Source organism: Athene noctua, chromosome 19, assembly GCF_965140245.1.
Source record: "Athene noctua chromosome 19, bAthNoc1.hap1.1, whole genome shotgun sequence".
In the NCBI taxonomy this organism is placed as follows: Eukaryota; Metazoa; Chordata; class Aves; order Strigiformes; family Strigidae; genus Athene; species Athene noctua.
Genome location: NC_134055.1, coordinates 64,497 through 86,843, shown reverse-complemented (window position 1 = coordinate 86,843; position 22,347 = coordinate 64,497). Strand labels below are relative to the sequence as shown.

General features: G+C 45.1%; 1 protein-coding gene across 1 annotated transcript; it reads left to right on the top strand.

Annotated features, from left to right (window-relative positions):
- The first annotated feature begins 5,330 nt into the window (after nt 1-5,330).
- TEKT1 (tektin 1) lies at nt 5,331-11,441 on the top strand. The gene is made up of 8 exons (XM_074922874.1): nt 5,331-5,499; nt 6,339-6,584; nt 6,968-7,133; nt 7,806-7,934; nt 8,363-8,506; nt 9,798-10,020; nt 10,666-10,862; nt 11,135-11,441. Exons 2-8 carry the CDS (start codon nt 6,395-6,397, stop codon nt 11,292-11,294), a joined length of 1,209 nt encoding a protein of 402 aa, XP_074778975.1. The 5' UTR covers nt 5,331-5,499; nt 6,339-6,394; the 3' UTR covers nt 11,295-11,441.
- Nucleotides 11,442-22,347: the final 10,906 nt, after the last annotated feature.

Here is a 22,347-nt window from a genome sequence, read left to right as displayed (position 1 = left end):
GCGTTTGGAATAGGATTTTAGTTCAGCCTCCCTTTCAAGTGAAGATTATTTAAGAAGTCATGAGTAAAGCAACCACTTTGTTAGTAGTCTCAGAAAATAAAAAAACAAACCAACAACCCACAAAAAATATATGAAAGGTAAAGTATAAGGTAACTGCTGAAGCTCCAGATCAGGTTCTTTTTGAAGTGTAGCTAGGCTGTTACTATGACACTATGGAAACAGTTTGAAAGACTTTTAAATAAACAGTACAAGTATCTGAAGGATACTTGGTCAAACTAGCAACATCTTTGGTATTGGTGATCTCACAGCTTTAATGCAAGCGAGTAGAGGTTGGGTGTGCTGTTCGTATTTGTCATGTGACTGCCACTGTCTTCAGTTTTTGACTGTCTTGAATCACTATAATTCTGAGGAGTAAGTGTGCACTTGTTGCTTCACCAAATGCACTGTAAGTATAAACACACCGTACTTGTGTTTTGGAGAAGTGGTTAGAGTAAGCATGATGAGAAATGTGTCCACAACTGACACATGCAATACGCGTATTTGCATTCTTACTAGCAGAGCCAAGTTCCATCATAGCTACGAGAGGGGCAATACTGGCTTTGTACATCTCATTCCTTCACAGTCCCACATCATACATGATTTTCCTGTGTGACATAAGGGTAAGTGCTTGGCCAATTTATGTCTAGTAGCAAATAATTATATAATGGAAGTTGTAGAGAGTGAAATTGCTGATTCACCAGGGGGAATTTACAGTCTTTCTGTAATTTAGCTTGTTTTCACAACAACCCAAAAGCTATTTGTGCAGGTTCTCTAAAGTCTTCCCACTTCAGAGAGGTGATGGTAAAGATGCCTAGTACTTGCCCGCAAACTGATTGCAGGGGAGCGGAAGACTGTAAGCTGATTTTAACTGCTTGTGGTTCACATATAAGAAGATGAGGGAGATGGTGCTGTTACATAATTTTAGAAAAACCTACAGCTTTGTGCATTAAAAGAAGTAGTCTGATCTATATATGAATAACGACTATTAGGTTATATGATTAAACTGAAATGAATGTATGCCCCCTACTGGTTTTTTATAATTTCTCATTTAAAAAAAAATGCAGGTTGTGTGTGTATATGTGACAGTAAACGTATTTAGCATGAGTGATAAAGAGAACAATATATTAAATCGGCATAATACATGTTTTACACAGATGGACTGTTTCCTGGCTTTTCTAATGTTTCTGTGCTGTATCCAAAATTCAGTACTATTTAAGGTGGTTTATTGGCCGCTTGATCCTACTTCTAAAGGGCGTATTAATCTATTCTATGCAAGATTTTCAAAATAATTTCAGCAGAGACATCACCTACTTTTTAGAATTATGACTGCATATGTCACCGAAGAGCTGGGATAAAAACTTATCGACACCAATTTGATGCAGATAAGCAGACACTTCTTTATTGACGGCCGGGTGCGCAGGTGAGTGCTCTCACCAACAACACACACCAGTCACAAGAATCATACAGTTCATATATTATTCAACCATACATATTCATTAGGTATTCATACATAAACACAAGAATTCCTGGAAATCATTATCGTACTTACCTCCTACTTCTGATTCTGCGTACTAAAGCTTAGAAATCTCTAGAAATGAGTCTGGGGTGTGATTTGGGTCGGAGGTCCATGAGTCCGTGGTCGCGATCTCCCCCTGCCGGAATTACCCATTACCTAGTTTCACTGTCCTTGGCAGAGATCTGTAAGCTGTTACAGTTCATTCTCCCCAGTTCTCATTAATTTCAGGTTGTGGTACATCTAAGACCTTATCCAATGTATTCTAGGTATTAAATTACTTCTGTGTCTAGACATCTCTAACAACTTCAAACAGAATTATTTTCAATTATAAATCTAATTACCTAAGCAGTATCTAGGTGTACCTAGTAAATGATTACTGACCAATTCTTCGGCCTTGGTACAGGGCTATACAAAGGAATTCATAGTAGCATTGGTTTCTGGTTAGATGTGCAAAATGCAAGATAAATGTAAACATGTAACCCTACTAAATTCTGATTGGTGGCAAATCAGTGACACATATAGCTTCCCACAGTAGGGAAGTCACCCTTGAAAGTATAGGAACTGGATGGATGCCTTTCATCACTTCTCCCTTTGTGTGACATTTCCAATCAAGTGTTTAAACATATGCTCAAACCAGTGCAAACTCTTCAATACATGTAATTAGGTATAAAACTAACCCACATCGTTCAATTTGCATCATGAATTTAAACCCAGCCTGTCTTACAGAGATAGTTGTGTCCAAAATAGAAGTTGGCACTGCTTTATGTAAGGTGCATTTAAAATCCACTTTTGGTTATGCTAAAATAGCTCTATGTCTAGATAAAGCCTCAGTGAAGTTAACACAGAATCAAGAGTTTGGGTTGGAAGGGACCTTTAAAGGTCATCTAGTCCAACTCCCCCTGCAATGAGTAGGGACATCTTCAACTAGATCAGGTCCCTCAAGACCCCATCCAAGCTGACTGTGAATGTTTCCAGGGATGAGGCATCTGCCATCTCTCTAGGCAACCTGTGTCAGTGTTTTACCATCCTCAGTGTAAAAAATTTCCTTATACCTAATCTAAATCCATCCTCTTTCAGTTTAAATATATTACCCCTCATCCTATCCCTCCCTCCTTTCCTGCAGCCCCTTTCAGCCCTGGGAGGCTGCTCTAAGGTCTCCCCAGAGCCTTCTCTTCTCCAGCTGAACCCCCCCCCCCAACTCTCAGCCTTTCTTCATAGGATGTCATTCTGGACATTCAGACCTGTTATGATAGACTGCTTTGCAATTTTTGGAAAACTGGAAGAAGCAGTTAATGATGCTGTGGTAGCAGCTCAACCTAGAGAATGAGTCTACCTATGGTATTTTTCATGCACCTAATAAAGAACATGGCAACACATTTAATTTAGTTCTATTCTTATTAATGCTGGTTATTTAGACTCCTCCCCAGAAAACAGAAGATATTTTTCAGACTCTGAGGACTTTGGCCACTTCTTCATAATGAACCTGGTTCCCATGTCCAGGTACAACTCACCAGGGTGAGGAACTGTTCCTTTGGAAAGTCTCTTAGGAAGGCCTTAGCATGGGACATGTGTTGTGAGCAAAGGGGGGAAGATAACAGGGGCTGTATATGGGGGAGGGTTATATGTGGGAGATATGGAGGGGAGAGGGGCAGGGGGGGCTGATGCAGGCGTGGTGCTGCTGGCGGGACATGGCCGGGGTGTGCTCAGCGCGGCAGGGCCCTCAGGGGCGGTGGCAGCCCGGGTCTGCCTCGGGGTCATTCTCTCCCCTTCTAAATTGCTCAAGGTTTTCAGGAATTAAGACTTTTCACTTTAATTTCTTTCTAGCTTGTCCTGATTGCCGAGTTGATTCCACCTCTGTTATTTGACTAAACGACGCATGGTTGTCAGCTTCAGAAAGTCTACAATGATTTAACCCCCGAAAACCACCTGAGGTAAAAATAAAATTTTTCTATGTTGTATAATTCCTATTGAAGGATCAATTGTACATTTTGTATTAACAGTTTAAAAAGAAATTATTTTTTATGGAAAGCTAACAATGAAAAACAGATTTAGAGATGGTAGCTAATTACGCTGTGATGGTGTCGCTCACAAGTTGGGTCAGGAGAGCATCAGATACTAGGTTTTCAGAACAGAACTGCATGAAGTGCACAGGTCTCATAATAATGTCTTGGAGAGCTATCACTTGGGGACTCCTCAGCTTTCAAAGTGACTGAGTGTATTTTCAGAAACATAAGATGTTAATTGTTCTCAGCCACCATTCAGATATCACAGCATATTAGTTCATTTTGTCATCCCTCTTTAATTTGCTCATATTTCTAAAAGCTTTGGAATGTTACTAAGAGTACAGATAATAGACTTTTGTGGAAGATGAGTAATATGTAGCCTGATGCATATTCTGTGACTCACGCTGGCCAAAGCCTCTGTTGAAACTAGCTCTGAATTCAGATCTACTTAGGTCATTGGAAATCTTTCAGTTATGGGAATGGCTCCAGCTGCTGCTCCAGCTGTTCATGTGACAAAATTTACCTCTTTCAGCTAACTTATTTTAGCATGTTATGTTAAGAATCTGTTAAAAAAATATTCATTAGGGGAAAAAAAAAGGTATGTCTAGACAAAGAGGCATCAGAATGTACACATCAAGGGATAGCCCACAGAAGCATTGCTCTATGTACAAATAGTTGCAGACTTCATGTGTGCAGTACCATATCAATTGAGTTACAGGTCTGCCTCAGTAGTGGTCTGTGTAATTGATTCTGGTCAATGTTCAGTCTAGTCATAGTTTTGCTTTGCCTCGTGTATCAAGAACATGCAGAGTGTCTGTGTCCACAGCTTTCTACCCTCCTGCATCAGTTAACAGACATTGTTCATTTTCCTTGCTTGCCTTGCAACCCGTTCTCTGCTGCTTCTTGAATCTCTAGCTCCTCCTCTTAGGCTAATGGCCTCAGTCCTAATGTTAGCGCTTTCTTCTGAAGCCTGTATTTTTCTTTGGCTAACTGTGAAATACCTGCATTTTTCGGTAAGACAGTTTCCTCAGCAGAAACTCCTCCGGAGTACACACAGATTTCTGTTTATATCGTAGCTGTCATGACAGGCACTGTATTTACCAGTTTTAATGATCGTTCATGAATTTAGCTACTGTTTGAAATTAAAGATCCTTAGCAGCTTTCTAGCTGTCACTGCACTGTATTTGCAGTCAACAATTGCAGTTGCTTCCTATTTTCTGTCTTGGACCAGTTCAGTTTCTTTTGACCAGTGCTACTTACTTCCTTATCACTTTGTAATCCACTCAAACCTTGTTGGGAACTCTGAGAAACCCTGCTCTGGTCTAAACTATATCAGGGCTGTACAGAGGGGACAAAAGTGCCATCTGAGGTAATGCTCTTTTGTCACTTTCTTCTGACTGGTTCACAATCTCTTTTATCTCGAGGAAGAATATAGTTGCCACTGAGATGGAGCATACTGCTAAGGATAGTTTATGACTGACGTTTTGAATAGCTAGGTACTTAACATGCCTTTCATTTGCTTTCACAATATTTATGCATTTCTGCAATAAATTGATCAAAAATTACTGTCCAAAGCTGTGGGAACTATCTCAAGTAATGTACAAAGAATACGTTTCTATTTCCAGCCAGATCTTAACTGGGAATGGGTGAAAGGAAGTGCCACTGCCTTGTGTGTACAGTGGGTCTTCCACCTGGTGCAATAGCAGAAGGTTGCTAGAGGCAGTGTTGCTGTTCCCTTAGTAACCGCTTTGTTTACATTCCATGCTGTTCGGAGCCACCTCCTGGAATATTTAGTCGAACATTCTTAAAAAGAAACAATGTGCTGCTGCTGCTGTGGAGATTGAGGCTGGAAGACAGTTGGGAGCAAAACCCTCCCAGTGAAGGGGATCAGTGGACGTGGCACAGCCAAAGTTTGACCTTAGGAGCAGAATCAGCCAAGAGGTGTGTGAGGGAGAAGGGGGTTGCTTTAAGGGTACCTGTGCTGGAGTGTGGGCAAAGCTGTGTGTTGCTGAGGAGCAGCTGTGTGCATTTGTGGTGAGGAGTTGTCTCAGGAATACTGGATAAGCATGGTGCAAGAAAGGAAAACTTCGCATGTATTGCTGAGTTTATGCAGTATTTGCATAAACTGCTGCAACTTTGCATGTATTTTGGTCATTGGTTTCACTGTATGTTAAACCAGTGTCCCCAGTATGCTTTGTTCTTTGTTCTGCTTTAGCCCTTCCTGGGCTTTTCCATTTCCTCATATACCTGCTGTATTTCCTCCTTCAGCTTTTCAGGTCGTGGGGTTTTTTTTGAGTAATGACCACTGCATTTCTTTTTTACAACTTAAGAGTTCGTCTGCCTCTCCAGCTGTATTCGTAAAAGGTGTTTACTTCTCTAACCTGTGGGAGACTATTTATCTTTTATATTTGTTCACTTTTTCTCAGTTTTCTGTGATTGTCCATTTAGTAATTCTGTCCTTCCTCACAGGTCTCCTTTTATTTCTCCTCTCCCTCCTATTGCAGACAGCCCATCTTTTCCTCTCAGTTCCACTTTCAAGCCTCTTACCCTCTCTTCTCTTAGCTTCCATTCCCAAATTATTCTGTTTATTCATTCTCCCACTCCAAACTGTCTCCCCCACACCTTAGCAAAGTCTTGGGGAGTCTTGAGCAAGAAGTCTTTCCTTTTCATACCTGTGTCATTTTGCAGGTGAAAGGGGCAAGAATTTTTCTCACCCTCATGGACCTGTCTTCTCCCTTTCTTGCTCTTGCAGCCAAGTATAATGTTGTTCCTGTTCTCAGGTTCCACATGTCAAGAACCTGACCTGCGTTACATCCAGAAACTTTCCAAAAAACCAATGGCCAGACTGTTGCAAGCTCCACCCAAGTTTCATCCCTCAGAATGGGACATTGCAAACAAGATGCAGTGTGCCAGTACAAAGTCCCAGCAATCCAGGTCAGAGTGCGTGATGGCTGAGAGTCGGAGGCTGCTGGATGAAATAGAAAAGACAACTCAGAAAAACCAAAGTGATGTCAACAAGAAAATAGGTAATCCCATGGGTTCTGCAAGTATCAAGATGAGTTATTGAGCTATGTGTTTGAGATGGACTTTTAGAAAATTAGTTGATAATGAATAGGACTCAATGCCATGCTCGCTGATCTCATGGGAAAATTCAAAATATTTTAAAAAATATTTTGAGATAGATTATTTTATAACAAACAAATTACTTCTCCAAAACACACAGAAAGCTATTCCAGCCAAACCTCCTGACACAGGGTTGCAAAACTGTCTCCACACATCATCTTACAGTACTACCTGTGCTCCGTTATGGAAGAAGTCTGTTTTTAGCCATATCTAAGATCTGACCTGCAATACTCTGGCACATAAAATGGGCTTGTATTAATACCTGTTTGCAATTTTCGTTCTGCAGAACAGAGGCAGAAAGAAATAAAATTCTGGAAGCAAGAATTAGATAGCAAACTCGAACAAATTGTTCATGAGACAGATGTACTGTTGACTTTCAAGACCAGGCTGGAGAAATCGTTGGAGAGCTGCAAAGAACCACTGCTCATTGCCCAAAAGTGTCTCCTGAACAGGTGAGATGATTAAGAAAAAAAGCATTCAGAGACAGGAGAAAAAGCTACGTAATGAACCTTTAACAAGTAATAAAAAAGGCTGCAAACTAAGGGCCTGCCTCTTTGCAGTGGAGTAACAGTCTGATTTATAACACTGGGGAGCCAAGGCCATGCGGGAGAGCTGAGCACGCACACGACCAATGTCATCAAGCAATGCCCGTTTATTACAACTAAGAAAGCCCTTTTATAATGTTCTCCCGCACACGTGAGTAACACGCAGTACAAGTCCTCAAGACTGGACAGTTAACTTAGCCCACGATTTAAACCTTCTTATGATTGGATAAAAAGTGCCACATCAGCCTTGCCAGGCTTCCTGCCTTGTGCAACTGCCTCTTCCGTCCCAACCCCTGCCGGGGGTTGTTTGTCTCGTCGAATTTCTCCCCCCTCATTCAGGGTCACATCCTTATCGCATTCTTGCTTGGCTGAGGCTCTTATCACTCTTGTTCTCATGCAGGGTTGCTCACATGTCCATTCTCTTGCAGAAAGCCCTCTAGAATCCCAACAAGGCCATAAAGGAAAAACTTCCCGTGTGGCAAGGAAAAGCCTTCAGTTTGTAAAGCTGGGCTTCATCATCCTTTGTTAGGTGCTGACATTTGAACAATGTGTCTGATGTCTTTTCCTCTTTTTGTTTAGGCAGAGTCGAGCTGGGATTGACTTGGTGCATGACAAAGTGGAACAGGAACTGCTGAAGGAAGCTGAAGTCCTCCAGGGGGTTATTGCTTTGCTTGGGCGTACATTGGAACAAACCAATGAGCAAATCAGGTGCAGAGGCAAAGAGCACAAGTGAACACTGATGAGCTGAGAAGTAGGACAGCCACCATCCTGAGAAGTTGTAGAGCCAGGTTGAGTACAGGTCCAAAGTTACCCTCAGTGCTAAACAGTTACAGGAAAGCAGTCCTAGTTCATACCATTCAATCAATAATGGTGAGAAGTCCTGTTTATTAGAACTCATAGTAGTTGCACATGATCTCTGGTCTTCTCATGATGCATTCCCGTGCCTTTAATTCCAGTGGGAAATGTACCATCAGTTTTTATGGAGGTGGCTTCATGCTCTAGATTTTGGGACTTTGCAGCCAACAGTTCATACATGAAGAATTCCATAACATCATTTGTATTACCTAATGCATCCATGTTAGGGAGACCTGTGAGTGCCTACACTTTGCCTAAGAGTTTGGTTGTTTCTCCTCTAGACTAAACCGTTCAGCAAAATACAACCTGGAAATGGATCTGAAGGACAAGTTCACAGCTTTGGTGATCGATAATTACTGTGCTAGCCTCACAAACAACACTCCTGATATCAGATGTGCTGATAATGCAGTGAAAATAGAAGGAAAGTAAGTGTTTATTTAGTTCAATGAACATATAGTATAAGCATATATATAACATATATATAACATATAGTATAACATATATATATAGCTAGTATAAGCTGTTCCAGTAATAGCAAGAATAATGTAATTTTGTGTAAAATGGACTATATCTGCCCATCATCTGTCTGTTGGTAGATTGTTTTTATACTTCTGTGTATCACTTTAATATCAGTGTAATATGTCTGTAAAATAAGCCACAATAATCATGTTCCCAATGAACAGCAGTTTACTAAAAGTTTTTGGGGCTTACAGTTAGCTAAGAGAAAAATGTCACACATTACTTAAACCCAGAATAGATTTACTAAATTCCTCTCCTCTCTCAGAGTGTCCTAGTGTGAAGAACACTGGTCTGGGACACATGAGGTGTGGAGTCATTAGCATGTCAAATGTTCCCCTTCTGTGTGGGTTATTTAGTGTGAATGATTTAGATGGAGAAATAGCCACCAGAGAAAAACACGTTGAGAACAGGACACGTACCAAGAAAGCAGAGTGTGAGACAGTCTTCCAAGGACACTATTGGCTCTGTGGGAACTGACAAACTTGGAACATCAAGAGACTGACATCTTTTGCTTCTAGTGTGTTAGCATGCATCAGCAACAGGTTGCATGACTCAGACCACACCCAGAATGGTGTTGGCTGATATATGCAAATGACAATTACAGCTTTATATATCCGTGCAATGAAACAAGGAACCCTCTGAGGAACTTTACAGACACCTGCCTGCAAGTCACTGGTGCTGAAGTGTGACCCTCTAATTCTGGGGATGCGGTTGGGGGTTGTCTTCCCAACTGTTGCTCCAGCCAGGTACTATAAGTGACTGTCTTGTAGGTGGTGAACTGCGTGAGAGAATAAATGAATGTTTTATGTTAATAGTTATCTGCTATTAGGAGTAAGAGCTGAATTGTATTAGTAATAACAGCTTAATTAATAAAAGGTATTCCAAGAAATACTGGTTATTATCTGTGTTTCTCCCACAACAACTTAATCCTTTGTCAGGGAAGGAAAAATTATAACTAAGTTGCTCTGTGACATTAGCAAATTCATTTCCATCCTACCCTTGCCAACCTTGTTCTGAAATGTTTGCGACAGAGAGGCTCTTTATTTTGTATCTGTGTGATTTCCAGCACAACTGGCACTCACTGGCATGAGCAGTTAATAATACTGCTTTGTTCTCAGTGGAATCATTATAGATTTATGAAGTCATAGAGGGCCTGATGCTGTCAGTTGATGACCTTTTATTTTGATTCTCTTTCAGTTTCGTTAGCCCTGAAGACTGGATACATTTCTCAAACATAAATATTGAAAAGGCTGACAAGGAGAGAAACAATTCTATGGCACTGAGGGTGCTGATTGATGGCATCCTCTCGCAGGCAGCGAGTGACATGCACAAGCAATGTGAGATGGTGAATGTCGCTTTTAGAAAGAGGGTGAAGGAAGTCAAGGATGCCAAGCACAAGCTAGAGACACTTCTTGCAATGGTAAGTGGTAGGGGACAGTCAGCCAAAACGTGGAAACAGTGGGCTCGGGTTATTTACCAGTTTTCTCAATCCAATGGCTTGAGCTACTTCGCTTTAAGAATTTTACCTTTACAATATTGGCAACCAACCCTTGCCACATTTTGCCTCCTCACTGCCACCCCCCTCCCCCCCTCCCCATCCCAAGTCATCTTAGATTTTATGTTCTCAGCTCTGTGTGCACCACAACAGAGGTGAATTTCTGGAATCACTTGCTTGGTGTAAGTGTTGCTGTAGACATCAGTAAGTCAGGATTTCCCTTGTGATTTTTAGTTACATGGGGCTTCTATAGAATTTTCACAATTGTAATATAAGAGCCTAATAACTTATAAAATCATGGTCAATGTGCTTGAAATTTGATACATAAAAACTGAGTGTTAGTAGTAAAAATCAGTTGCTGAGAGTAAATCTCCAGTTTCACTCAGAGGAGTGTCACCTGCTTTCCAATGAAGGAATCAGAATCCTAGCTGACCTTTGTAAGATATCCTTTGATGAAATAACATCTTAACATAATGACTGTTGCTGTGATTGTTTTACTGTAACTGTTAAAGAGATGTTGATGATTGTAAGAGACAGTGTGCAGCACTTCATTCTGTTGGCTTTGTTAAGGTGCTGGATGAGACTGCCTCACAGGAGGTGAACATTGCAGCCTTAAAGAAAGCAATCGCTGATAAAGAAGGACCTGTTAAAGTGGCTCAAACCCGCTTGGAAGCAAGAAGCCATCGCCCCAATGTGGAATTGTGTTATGACACAGTGCAAGACAGGCTGATTAATGAAGTTCAGGAGATTACAAAAAATATTCAAAGGTAAGTGGAAATAATGAAAGAGGGGAAAATTTGTGGTATAGATTACTGAGTTAATTTAATGAGTCAGAGTGACATGGGTTCCACTTATTCTCCCTAAAAGGTTGGGAATTGCTTTTGCCTTAAGGGCAGGACACTTTAAGGGAAGCTGCATGGATATTGTCACTGTAAATCCCCTTTAATCTTTTTTTCTTTTTCCTCAGAATTCTTAACCTGTATGAAAAAAACCCCTATCCATGTGTTTTCAACTAATGTGTCTCTATTTTCCTTGTTAGATTAAAGGACACACTGGCACAGGCTGAGGCAGAGCTGAAAGGTCTGAGCTGCCGACAGCTTTCCTTGGAGGAGGAGATCCAGATTAAGGAGAATACGTTGTATATTGATGAAGTGCTCTGCCTGCAAATGAGAGAGTCTGTTTACATTAACAACTTCTGAAGCCATCATACTGGGAGGTTGTGTGTGCTCCAAAGAGCCTGCTCCTGCTGAAATTTGATTGACAAACCTCCAGATTTACTGGTTGGGCTCAATGCTGTCCTGGTTCTAGTTGTGCAGGGTAATTAATACAGACCTAGGACTTCCAGCTATCTGTTTCATATCTATCTATGCTCAAGAGCACTTGATACAGTCTCCCACTTGGCAATAAAATTCCAGAATAAGAAGAAATGTCCCTCTTCCATGTTATTTATCTCGTGTGCAACAAATTATATCTCTTGCTATTGGAAGGTCTAGAAGCTGTGGAAGCTAGAGCAGGAGTCTCCTTACAAGTCACTTGTTGGAAAGCTGGGCCAGTGGGAGGGGCTGACTCTCAGGACTAGGCATATTATGTTTTGTTCTTAATGTCTGCTGTTAAGAACTAGGCACAGATTGTGTATCAAACTGTGCTGGGTCTGTGTGTGGTGGGATTTTTGGTAGCAGGGGAGGGAGCTACAGAGGTGGCTCTTGTGAGAAGCTTCTGGAAGCTCCTCCAGCTCCAAGTTGGACCTGCCTCTGGGCAAGGCCGAGACAATTAGCAACGGTGGCTTGGCCTCTGCAATAACGTATTTAAGAAGGGGAACCTGAGAGGAGGATGAGTAGTGAGTGAGACATCTCTGCAGACACCAAGGTCAGTGGAAGAAAAGGGGTGGGCTGGGGCGGGGAGGCACACCAGAGCAGAGACTCCCTACAGCCTGTGGGGAGAGGGCAGGCTGTGCCCTGCGTCCAGGGAGGGCATCATGGGAGCAGATGCTGACCTGCAGCCCGTGGAGGACCCCACACTAGAGCAGGGGGCTGCACCCAGAGAAGGCTGGGACTGTGAGGGCAGCCTGTTGTTTGGAGGGCTGCAGCCCATGGCAGGGACCCATGCTGGAGCAGTTCAGGAAGAGCTGCAGCCTGTGGGAAGGACTCATGTCAGAGAAAGTTCAAGGAGGACTGTCTCCCACGAGAGGGACCCCATGCTGGAGCAAGGCAAGAGTGCAAGGAGTCCTCCCACTGAGGAGGAAGGAGCAGAAGAAACAAAGGGTGATGAACTGACGGCAACCCCCATCCCTGCCCCCCTGTGGGTGAGGAAGTAGAGAAATCAGGAGCAAAGCTGAGCCAAGGAGTAAGGGAGGGGTGGGGGAAGGGTTAGGGTGTCATTAGGGTTAGGGTTAGGGTTAAGGTTAAATTTAGGGTTAGGGCACAATTAGGGTTAGGGTTAGGGCGCCATTAGGGTTGGGGTTAGGGCGTCATTAAGATTAGGGTTAGGGTTAGGGCCTAGGGTTAGGGATAGGATTAGGTTTAGGATTAGGGCGTCATTAGAATTAGGGTGCAATTAGGGTTAGGGTTAGGGCACCATTAGGGATAGGGTTAAGGTTTGGGCACAATTAGCATTAAGGTTAGGGTTAGAATTAGGGTTAGGTTTAAGGTTAGGGTTAGGGCCTAGGTTTAGGGTTAGGTCCTAGAGTTAGGGTTAGGGTTAGGGCAATGTTTAGTGTTAGGGTGAAATTATTGTTAGGTTTAGGATTAGGGTTTGGGTTAGTGCCTAGTTTTAGGGTTAGGGTTAGGGTGCAATTAGGGTTAGGGTTAGGGTTAGGGCCTAGGGTTAGGGTTATTATTAGGGTTAGGTTTAGGATTAGGGTGCCATTAGTGTTAGGTTTAGGGTTAGGATTAGGTTTAGGGTTAGGGTTAGTGTGCAATTAGTGTCAGGTTTAGGGTTAGGATTAGGGATAGGACCTAGCGTTAGGGTGAAATTAGTGTTAGGGTTTAGATTAGGGTTAGGGTTAGGACCTAGGTTTAGGGTTAGGGTGCATTTAGGATTAGGCTTAGGGTTAGATTTAGGGTTAGGATCCAGTGTTAGGGTTAGTGTTAGGGTAAGGTTTAGGATTAGGTTAAAATTAGTGTTAGGATTAGGGTTAGGCCTAGGGCCTATGTTTACGGTTAGTTTTAGGGTTAGGGTTAGGTTTAGGGTGCAATTAGGGTTAGGGTTAGAGTTAGGGTTAGGGTTTGGGTTAGGGTAAGTTTTAGGGTTATAGTGAAATTAGTGTTAGGGTTAGGATTAGGGTTAGGCCTAGGGCCTATGTTTACGGATCAGGTTTAGTGTTAGGGTTAGGGTGCAATTAGGTTTAGGGTTAGATTTAGGGTAAGGTTTAGGGTTAGGGTGAAATTAGTGTTAGGGTTAGGATTAGGGTTAAGTTTAGGTCCTAAATTTACCGTTAGTTTTAGGTTTAGGGTTAATTTTAGCGTGCAATTATGGTTAGGGTTATGGTTAGGGTTAGGGTTAAGGTTAGGTTTAAGGTTAGGGTTAGGGTTAGGTTTAGGATTAGGGTTAGGCTTAGGGCCTATATTTACGGTTAGGTTTAGTGTTAGGGTTAGGGTGCAACTAGGGTTATGGTTAGGGTTAGTGTTAGGGTTAGGTTTAGGCTAAGGTTTAGGGTTAGGTTGAAATTAGTGTTAGGGTTAGGATTAGGGTTAGGTTTAGGGCCTATGTTTTTCGTTAGTTTTAGGGTTAGGGTTAGGTTTAGGGTGCAATTACAGGTAGGGTTAGGTTTAGGGTTAGGATTAGGTTAGGGGTTAGGGTTTGTGTGCATTTAGGGTTAGGTTTAGTCTTAGGGTAAGGGTTATGTCCTAGGGTTATAGTTAGTTTTAGGGTTAGGGATAAGGTTAGTGTGAAATTAGGGGTAGGGTTAGGTTTAGTGTTTAGTTTAGGGCTTAGGTTTAGTGTTAGGGTTAGGGCCTAGGGTTATGGTTAAGTTTAGGGTTAGGATTAGGTTTAGGGTTAAATTAGGGTTAGTTTTAGTGTTCCTTTTAGGGTTAGGTTTAGGACCTAGGGTTACGTTTAGGCTTAGGGTTAGGGTTAGTGTTAGGGCTCCATTAGGGTTAGGTTTAGGATTTGGTTTTATGGTTAAATTAGGGTTAGTGTTAGTGTTAAGTTTAGGATTAGGTTTAGGGCCTAGGGTTAAGTTTAGGGTTAGGGTTGGGGTTAGGTTTAGGTTGTAATTAGGTTTAGGGTTAGGGTTACGGTTAGGGTTAGGGTGCAATTAGGTTTAGGGCTTGGGTTAGGGTTAAGGTTAGGTTTAGGGTTAGTGTTAGAGTTAAGGTGCCGTTAGGGTTAGTGTGCAATTAGGATTAGTGTTAGGGTTAGGGCCTAGGGTTAGGATTAGTGTTAGGTTTAGGGTTATGATTAGGGTTAGGTTTAGGGCGCCATTAGGGTTAGGGTTAGGGTCAGGTTATGATTAGGATTAGGGTTAGGTTTACGGTTACGATTAGGGGTTAGGGATTAGGGTTAGGGTCATTAGGTTTACCATTACAGTTAGGGTTATTAGCTTTTGGGTTTTGGTCAGGGTTATGGTTAGGTTAGGGCCATTATGATTAGGGTTACGGCCATTAAGGTTAGGGTTAGCTTTAGGGTTAGGGGTTAGGGCCATTAGGGTTAGGCTTAGTGTAAAGGTTAAGTTTAGGGTTAAGACCATTAGCTTTAGGCTTAGGGCCATTAGCATTATGGTTAGTGTTGGTTTTCTAGAGGACTTCCTGCGAGAGAATGGACATGTGAGCAATCCTGCGTGAGAACAAGAGTGATAAGAGCCTCAGCTGAACAAGAATGCGATAAGGATGTGACCCTGAATGAGGGGGGAGAAACTCGACGAGACAAACAACCCCCGGCAGGGGTTGGGACGGAAGAGGAGGTTACACAAGGCAGGAAGCCTGGCATGGCTGATGTGGCACTTTTTATCCAATCATAAGAAGGTTTAAAGCGCGGGCTAAGTTAACTGTCCAGTCTTGAGGGCTTGTACTGAATGTTACTCACGTGTGTGGGAGAACATTATAAAAGGGCTTTGTTAGTTGTAATAAAGGGGCATTTCTTGATGACATCGGTCGTGTGCGTGCTCAGCTCTCCCGCAGAACCAGAACAAGTATGTGCAAAAGCTGAAGTTTGCCCCTTTCTCCGTCAAGTGCAGGTGAGCTGTCAGTTGCAAAAATAATCTGTAGAAGTTCTTGAGAGAAAGGAAAATGTCTCAGTGGCTTTGAGAAAAAATTGTTATACTGGTCTTGGGCCAGCAGGACGACTCTCCTGGTACAGACTGCTGGTTCAGGAGCAAAACTGACCTAAGCTTTTAGTAAAAGAAGTTAGAAAAGCAGTTGTGGAGGCGCGTTTGCTAGCCCCATTTACACAGTCGTTGTTAGAAAATCTGCTGTGTGGACAACTTGTGACACCATTTGATTGTCATCAATTAGCAGCTATGATACTAAAAATCAAAACCTAGATTGTTGGCTAAATTTGACTGCTGTACAGTACTCCCATAAAGTTATGTGTGGTAAAAATAACCTCTCTTTGGCTCTCAGCTGTATCCAGGCCCAAATACGGATGCAGTCAGTAGCTGCCTCAATTGTAAGAGAAGGTGAAGGAGGCACTCTCCCTACTGAAATTCGGAAAATAATTTGGGACAGTGCCACTGATTTTGAAAAGAAACTCCAATCCTGGTGGAACCTGGTGAACTTTACCTATGACCCTGTCGCGGATGAAAGTATTGACACGGTAATGATTTAGAAAAATAATCTAGATTTATTAATAACTAACAACTATTTGTCAATACAAAATAACTCAGAAACAAAAGCGACTTATTCAGGTTCTAAAATGACAATATTCACTCTAACTTACTTAATGTACCTTAATTTATACACATATGTACATGCGTACACACAAACCAGACATATACATACAGAAACAAAGGGGTTTGGGTTCGGTAAAATGAACACAAAAGGGACAAGCACACAGGAACAAGGGTAAGGGTACGTACCCACACACACACATCCCCACCAATAAACAGGTGAAATAGAAGCTAGCTCAAAGAAAATTTCCCTCTCGAGTTTAGAGCAAATACTCACAATGCCTTGGCATTCCTCAACGGGCGATAATTGAGACTCGAGCGGGGGGACTTTGCCCTGGCCTTCCACCTGGAGCAGACGACACCTTAAGGGTTTTGGTACCTGAGAGGCGTCCCAACTCAGGGGAGATGCTGGTCACAGGCCCGCTGGGATCCAGGAGAGCTCAAAGGGCCTCTCTGGTGGTCGCAGTTTAAAGGATCCAAGATAATTGACTTTTGTCAAATACTATCTGGTGCCTTCCGGCAGTTGCACAAGAATTTGAATAACATGCAACCCTGTTATTGTTCCATCTGATCACATCCCAGGCACAGGTGTGTCAGGTCATCAGGAGATGATGGGCCATTATAACCTTTTCCAAGCAATCGGGAGGGGCAGGAGCCAGACTCCTCAAGGTTACCAGTCCTTATCTCCACAGACTGGTGTGTGGCTTGGGGGAATGTGGATGGAATCACACCTGGCTCCAAGCAGCCCAACAAGGACGGGAGGGAGGGGTAAGAATTGCACCACTACAGACCCCATCACAAACACAGCTACAACTTTGTGCTTACTATATATAATGCCACCATACAGCAAATTTATCCTGTCGTTAAATTAGGGTTGAACCACAATGGAACTGTACTCCATCCTTTTGACCATAGAGTATGGGCCCGAAAGGTGAATGAAAAATGGCAAACTGTCAATCTGGCATCTTGCATTGTACGAGAACAACAAGGATTTATCTGTGAAGGCAATGCAATTGAGGCACAAGATATTTGTTTAGATATTGAACAAAACATTTGTCATTGAGATTCATCCTAATGAAAACCCTGAAACAGTACTCATATATATTGTCAAAGGCTGTGTATGTTTGAGGACTCTTTGTGATTTTTTTGTCTGTGGATAAGGTAATTGTAGGGACTAATTCAAATTTCTGTGTTTGTAATTTTAATAAGATTATTGGATGTGACTTTTCCTATTCGGCCCCGGTCATATCTCACCAACTTTTGCAATCTAATTACATGTTGATGCATGAATTGCTGCCTACACCCATTGGAATGAATCTCGCTTTAGTAAAGCAGTTACTCCAACACAAGGATTTGGTTGAGATTTTGGAAAAAATTACAGAAAACGGACAGAAAACCTTAATAACTGTTCAACACAATGTGGAAGAAATACATTGAGTTTTGGAAAGAGAGCAAAAGGATGCAGAACATAGATGGGACACACTTTTCGGATGGTCGTCTACTGCTACAGGCATCCTGAATAGGTTGTGTCACCCCATTGTGGTTCTCTTGATATTGGTTTTGGTCAGTTTGGCTTTATCAGCAGTATTGTACGTCATAACCTGGAGAGTGATGAAGCAGTTAACATGTTTGATGTCTGTCTTGAACACACACACACTATGTTTGATGTCCCATTCAATGTGTATAACCCCAAATCAATTGATGTTTTAAAACCTCATTAATTCTTCTTTTATATAAAGGGCTTTGATAGTAATTGTTACGTAAATCTAACTTTGTAAATAGTTGATCACTGTAGTTTCCTTTCTATTTTCTCTCTCTCTCTCTTTTCCTTTTCTTCTTCCTCTTCTTTACTAGGATACCACCAACGGTCGTGACATCCTGATGACCATGATGAGCCACGGGGCGGTGTAAGAGTCGGTCAGAAGATCAGCATTGTCTCAACATTGTCATCAGGGACATGGACAGCGAGGTACCTGACAACAGCCTGCTTGGCCTTGCCGATCCCTGGAGAGGAATGTGGTGCCAAGGCTCCTGAATGCAGAGCTGTGTGGCACAGCGAGTGCTGTGCTGTTCTCCTGAGCACTGGCCCGTGTGGTGCAGGCAGTGCCGGGCTGTTCTGCAGTGCCGGAGCCGTGCACTACAAAGAGTGCTGCGCTATTATTTGGTACCTGGGCCTAGCCAGAGCTGTTAGAGATAATCGCATAGCCACTGTCAAAAAAGATGGATCGCAACTGTTACCATAACATCGATGAAGAAATCCTAAACCTTAGACGAACTTTGATTCATTATAATACCAAAACACACCTACTGGTGGAAGGCTGCCCGCTTCTACCTGACTGGTGGGTGGTGGGTGACAGGCGGCTGCTCCCCCTGCTGCTGCACCAGCACCCGGTACGGGCGGGGGCCATGTGTGGCACGGGGGGTGCCATGTGCCGGGCGCTGTGGGTCACAGTTAGGTGCCCTGGGGTGGGTGCTGTGGGTCACTGTGAGTCCCTGGGGTGGGTGCTGTGGGTCTCCGTGGGTCACTGTTAGCCACTGTGGGTCCCTGGGGCGTGTGCTGTGGGTCGCTGTGGGTCTCCATGGGTCACTGTGGGAGGCTGAAAAGACGTGGGAGGCCAGAGGGCAGTAGAGCCCAGAAAAAAATGGAGGCCAAAAAAAGGGTGGGAGTATGAAACAGGGTGGGAGGCCGGGGGGGGGGGGGGGGTAGAGGCCAGAGAAAAGTGGAGGCTGCTAGAGTCAGGGAGGTTTGGGGAAATTTGAGGGCAGGAAAATATGGAGGCCAAAAGGTGTGGAAGGACCAAAATGGGGGGGGCAGGCCGCAGGAAAGTCAACCTTAGAATAAAGGAGAGTGTATTGTGTGGGAACCGTTTGGGGGCAGACTGTTTCAGGGGGACTAACTATTGCAGGGGGGGATCGTTTCAGGGGGAAGCGATACGGGATCATCGATTTCAGGGCGTATTTTGGAGGCAGTATTTTGGTGGGAGTATTTCAGAGGGATCTTTAAGGGAGGACTATTTCACGGGGGAGTATTTTAAGGGCGGAGCATCACAGGGGGATTATTTCCAGGGGGACTCTTTCAAGGGATCTATTACTGAGGGAGTGTTTCAGGGGAGAGCATTTGACGGGAGACTATTCCAGGAGAGAGGATTTGGGGAGGACCGTTTCTGGGGGAACATTTTGGGGGGGATTAAGGGTGGGGAGCACATTTTCCAGGGTGAGTATTTTGTGGGAGAGTTAGGGACACCCTCCGTCCTCCGGGGTCACCCCTGTCCGCACAGGACACCCCCCAGGTGCTGCTGGGCTGGTGACAGCATTTTGGGGGCAATCCCGCCTGTTTTGGGACTCAACCCAAGGAGACAACAAGGCGAGGTTGAGGGAAAAGTTTATTGTTGTCGTGAACTGGGAGCGCCAGCACCCTACTGGGTGTACGGGGGGGCCTGTACTGGGAATGCTGGGACGGACAGTGGGCGCGCTGCGGGTGCACTGGTGCTGTACTGGGAGGCCTGGGGCCTCTACTGGAACCCTGAGCCCCTACTGGGGTCATGTGCAGGCGGCTCCAGCCCAGGCTGGCCTTGTACTGGAAGCACTGGGCCTATACTGGGAACACTGAGGCTCCTACTGGGTATCTTACTTTAACTGTAGCTCAGGCTGGCATCATACTGGGAGCACTGGTGCTATAGTGGAAGCACTGGGGTCCATACTGGGATCTGACTCTCACAGCTGTGGCTCAGGCTAGCATTGTACTTGGGCACACTGGTGCTATACTGGGAGCACTGGGCCCACGCTGGGAGTGTGGCAGCCCATACTAGGATCGTGCTTGAAGAGCTGTGGCTCAGGCAGGCATCATACTGGGAGCACTGGTGCTATACTGGGAGCATTTGATCCTATACTGGGAATCACACTTGGAGAGCTGTTCATCCAGACCGGCAGCATACAGGGAGTGTTGGGGCCCATACTGGGAGCATTGGGCCCATACTGGCACGGTGCTTGAAGAGCTGCAGCTCAGGCATCGTACTGGGAGCGCCAGGCCCGTACTGGGCCATACTGGTGCGCTCAGAGGTGGGGGGGGGTCCCCGTCGCCCCCCCGCACCAGCAGCGCCGGCCCCAGCCCCTCCGTCAGCACCGTCAGGAACTCCAGGTCTGACCCACGTCAAAGGCCTGACCCACGGCGACCCACAGCACCTGCCCCAGGGGCACACAGTGACCCACAGCACCCACACAAGGAAAACACAGTGACCCGTGGAGACCAACAGAGACCCAGAGCACCTGCCCCAGGCACCCACAGTGACCCACAGCACCCACCCCAGGGACACACAGTGACTAATAGCGACCCATGGCGATCCACAGCACGCGCCCCAAGGACACAGAGTGACCCATGGCGACCCACAGTGACCAACAGCACCCGCCCCAGGGACCCACAGTGACTAACAGTGACCCACGGAGACCCACCCCAGGGACCCACAGCAACCCATCCCAGGGCACCTAACAGTGACCCACAGCGCCTGGCACATGGCACCCCCCGTGCCCCACATGACCCCAGCCAGCACCAGGTGCTGGTGCAGCAGCAGGGGCAGGAAGGTGAGCAGCCGCGCGTCACCCACCACCCACCAGTCAGGTAGAAGCGGGCAGCGTTCCACCAGTAGGTGTGTTTTGGTATTATAATGAATCAAAGTTCGTCTAAGGTTCAGGATTTCTTCATTGATGTTATGGCAACAGTTGCAATACATCTTTTTTGACAGTGGCTATGCGATTATCTCTAACAGCTCTGGCTAGGCCCAGGTACCAAATAATAGCGCAGCACTCTTCGTAGTGCACGGCTCCGGCACTGCAGAACAGCCCGGCACTGCATGCACCGCACGGGTCAGTGCTCAGGAGAACAGCACAGCACTCGCTGTGCCACACAGCTCTGCATTCAGGATTTTTCGGGAGACTCTTTTGGGGGTAGTATTTCAGGGGGCCTTGAAATGTGGTGGGAAGCCACAGGAAAGAAGAGGCCACGGGGCAAACATAGGCCAGAAAAAGTAGATGCCGAAAGGGGGTGCGAGTTCTGATGGGCATTAGAGTTTGAAAGGGGCTGGGAAGCCAGAAAGGAGTGAGAGGCCATGGGGGAATTAGGGATGGAGAAATCACTAGAAAACCAAGGAGGAGAACTGTCAGAGCATGGGGAAAGAAAATCAGAGTCAGGGAGCAAGAAGGAGAAAGAGTGATAGTGATAGGTGGAGACTAGAAAGAGAGAAAGAGAGAAATTAAACGTGGGGTGAAAGGAAGGTGGGCAGGAGGAAGAGCAGGAGATGGTCAAGAAGGGAGAGGGATTGAAGGGGTGAGAGAGCGAGAGAGGGAGAAAGGGAGAGGGATCGGGATGGGCTACAAGCTGAAAGGGAAAAGGCCCCAGAGCAGGAGAGAACGGCACAGGGAAATGCGCACTGGTTTATACCGGGAAAGAACACCACAGAGAGAGGTATGGCTCTCCACAGGCAAAATGTTTGGGAGAAGATGGAGGACTGAGAAGAAGAGAAACGGGACAGGCAGCGAGGCAGAGATGGACAAAGAAACAGTAGTAACTGAGAGATAAGAAGGACAGGTCCGAGGCAGAGAGGTGGAGAAAGGCAATCAAGTCAGCGATGGGAAGAGGCCAGAAGGCTCAGGAAAGAAAGGAGGCAGCACGGAGGCATCTAGAAGACAGGTGAGCAACAGGGAGCCAGAGAGCGGGTCACAACTGTGGAAGAAAGAGAGACACGGAGTAGGACGCTGGCCTGGAACCAACAAGAGCAACAGACAGAAGTACAGAGAGGTGGAGCCTGAGAAACGACAGGAAGAGTGAAGAAGAGAGAGAGAGATTAAGCCATCAGTAGATTCAAATTCTTCCAGCGATACAATTCTTCAAAGAGAACATCAAGGCACCACTAAAAAGAGTGCAGAAAAGCTGCAAGAGACCTAAAAGAGAGGCTGGAAGGGAAATACAGGCCAGAAAAATGGGGTATCCAAAAAGGGGTGGGAGGCTGAAAAGAGTTAAGAGGCCGGGGGGCAGTAGAGGCCAGAAAAAAGGAGGCCGAAAAGAGGTGGGAGGCTGACAGGCTGTGGGAGGCCGGTGGGTGAGTAGAGGCCAGAAAAAAGTGGAGGCTTCCAGAGGCAGGGAGGGAGGCAGGCAGTCAGGATGGAAGTGGGAGGAAGGAAGTCAGGCAGGATGAAACAGGGAGGGAGGTAGGCAGGCAGGCGTGGCTACAAGAGGGAGGGAGCCCGGCAGAAAGGCTTGGCTACAATAGGGCGGGAGCCCTGCTGGAAGGCATGGCTGCAAGAGGGAGGGAGCGCGGCAGGCAGGCTGCAAGAGGGAGGGAGCCTGGCAGGCATGGCTGCAAGAGGGAGGGAGGGAGCCCGGCAGGCAGGCGTGGCTGCAAGAGGGAGGGAGCGAGCCCGGCAGGAAAACT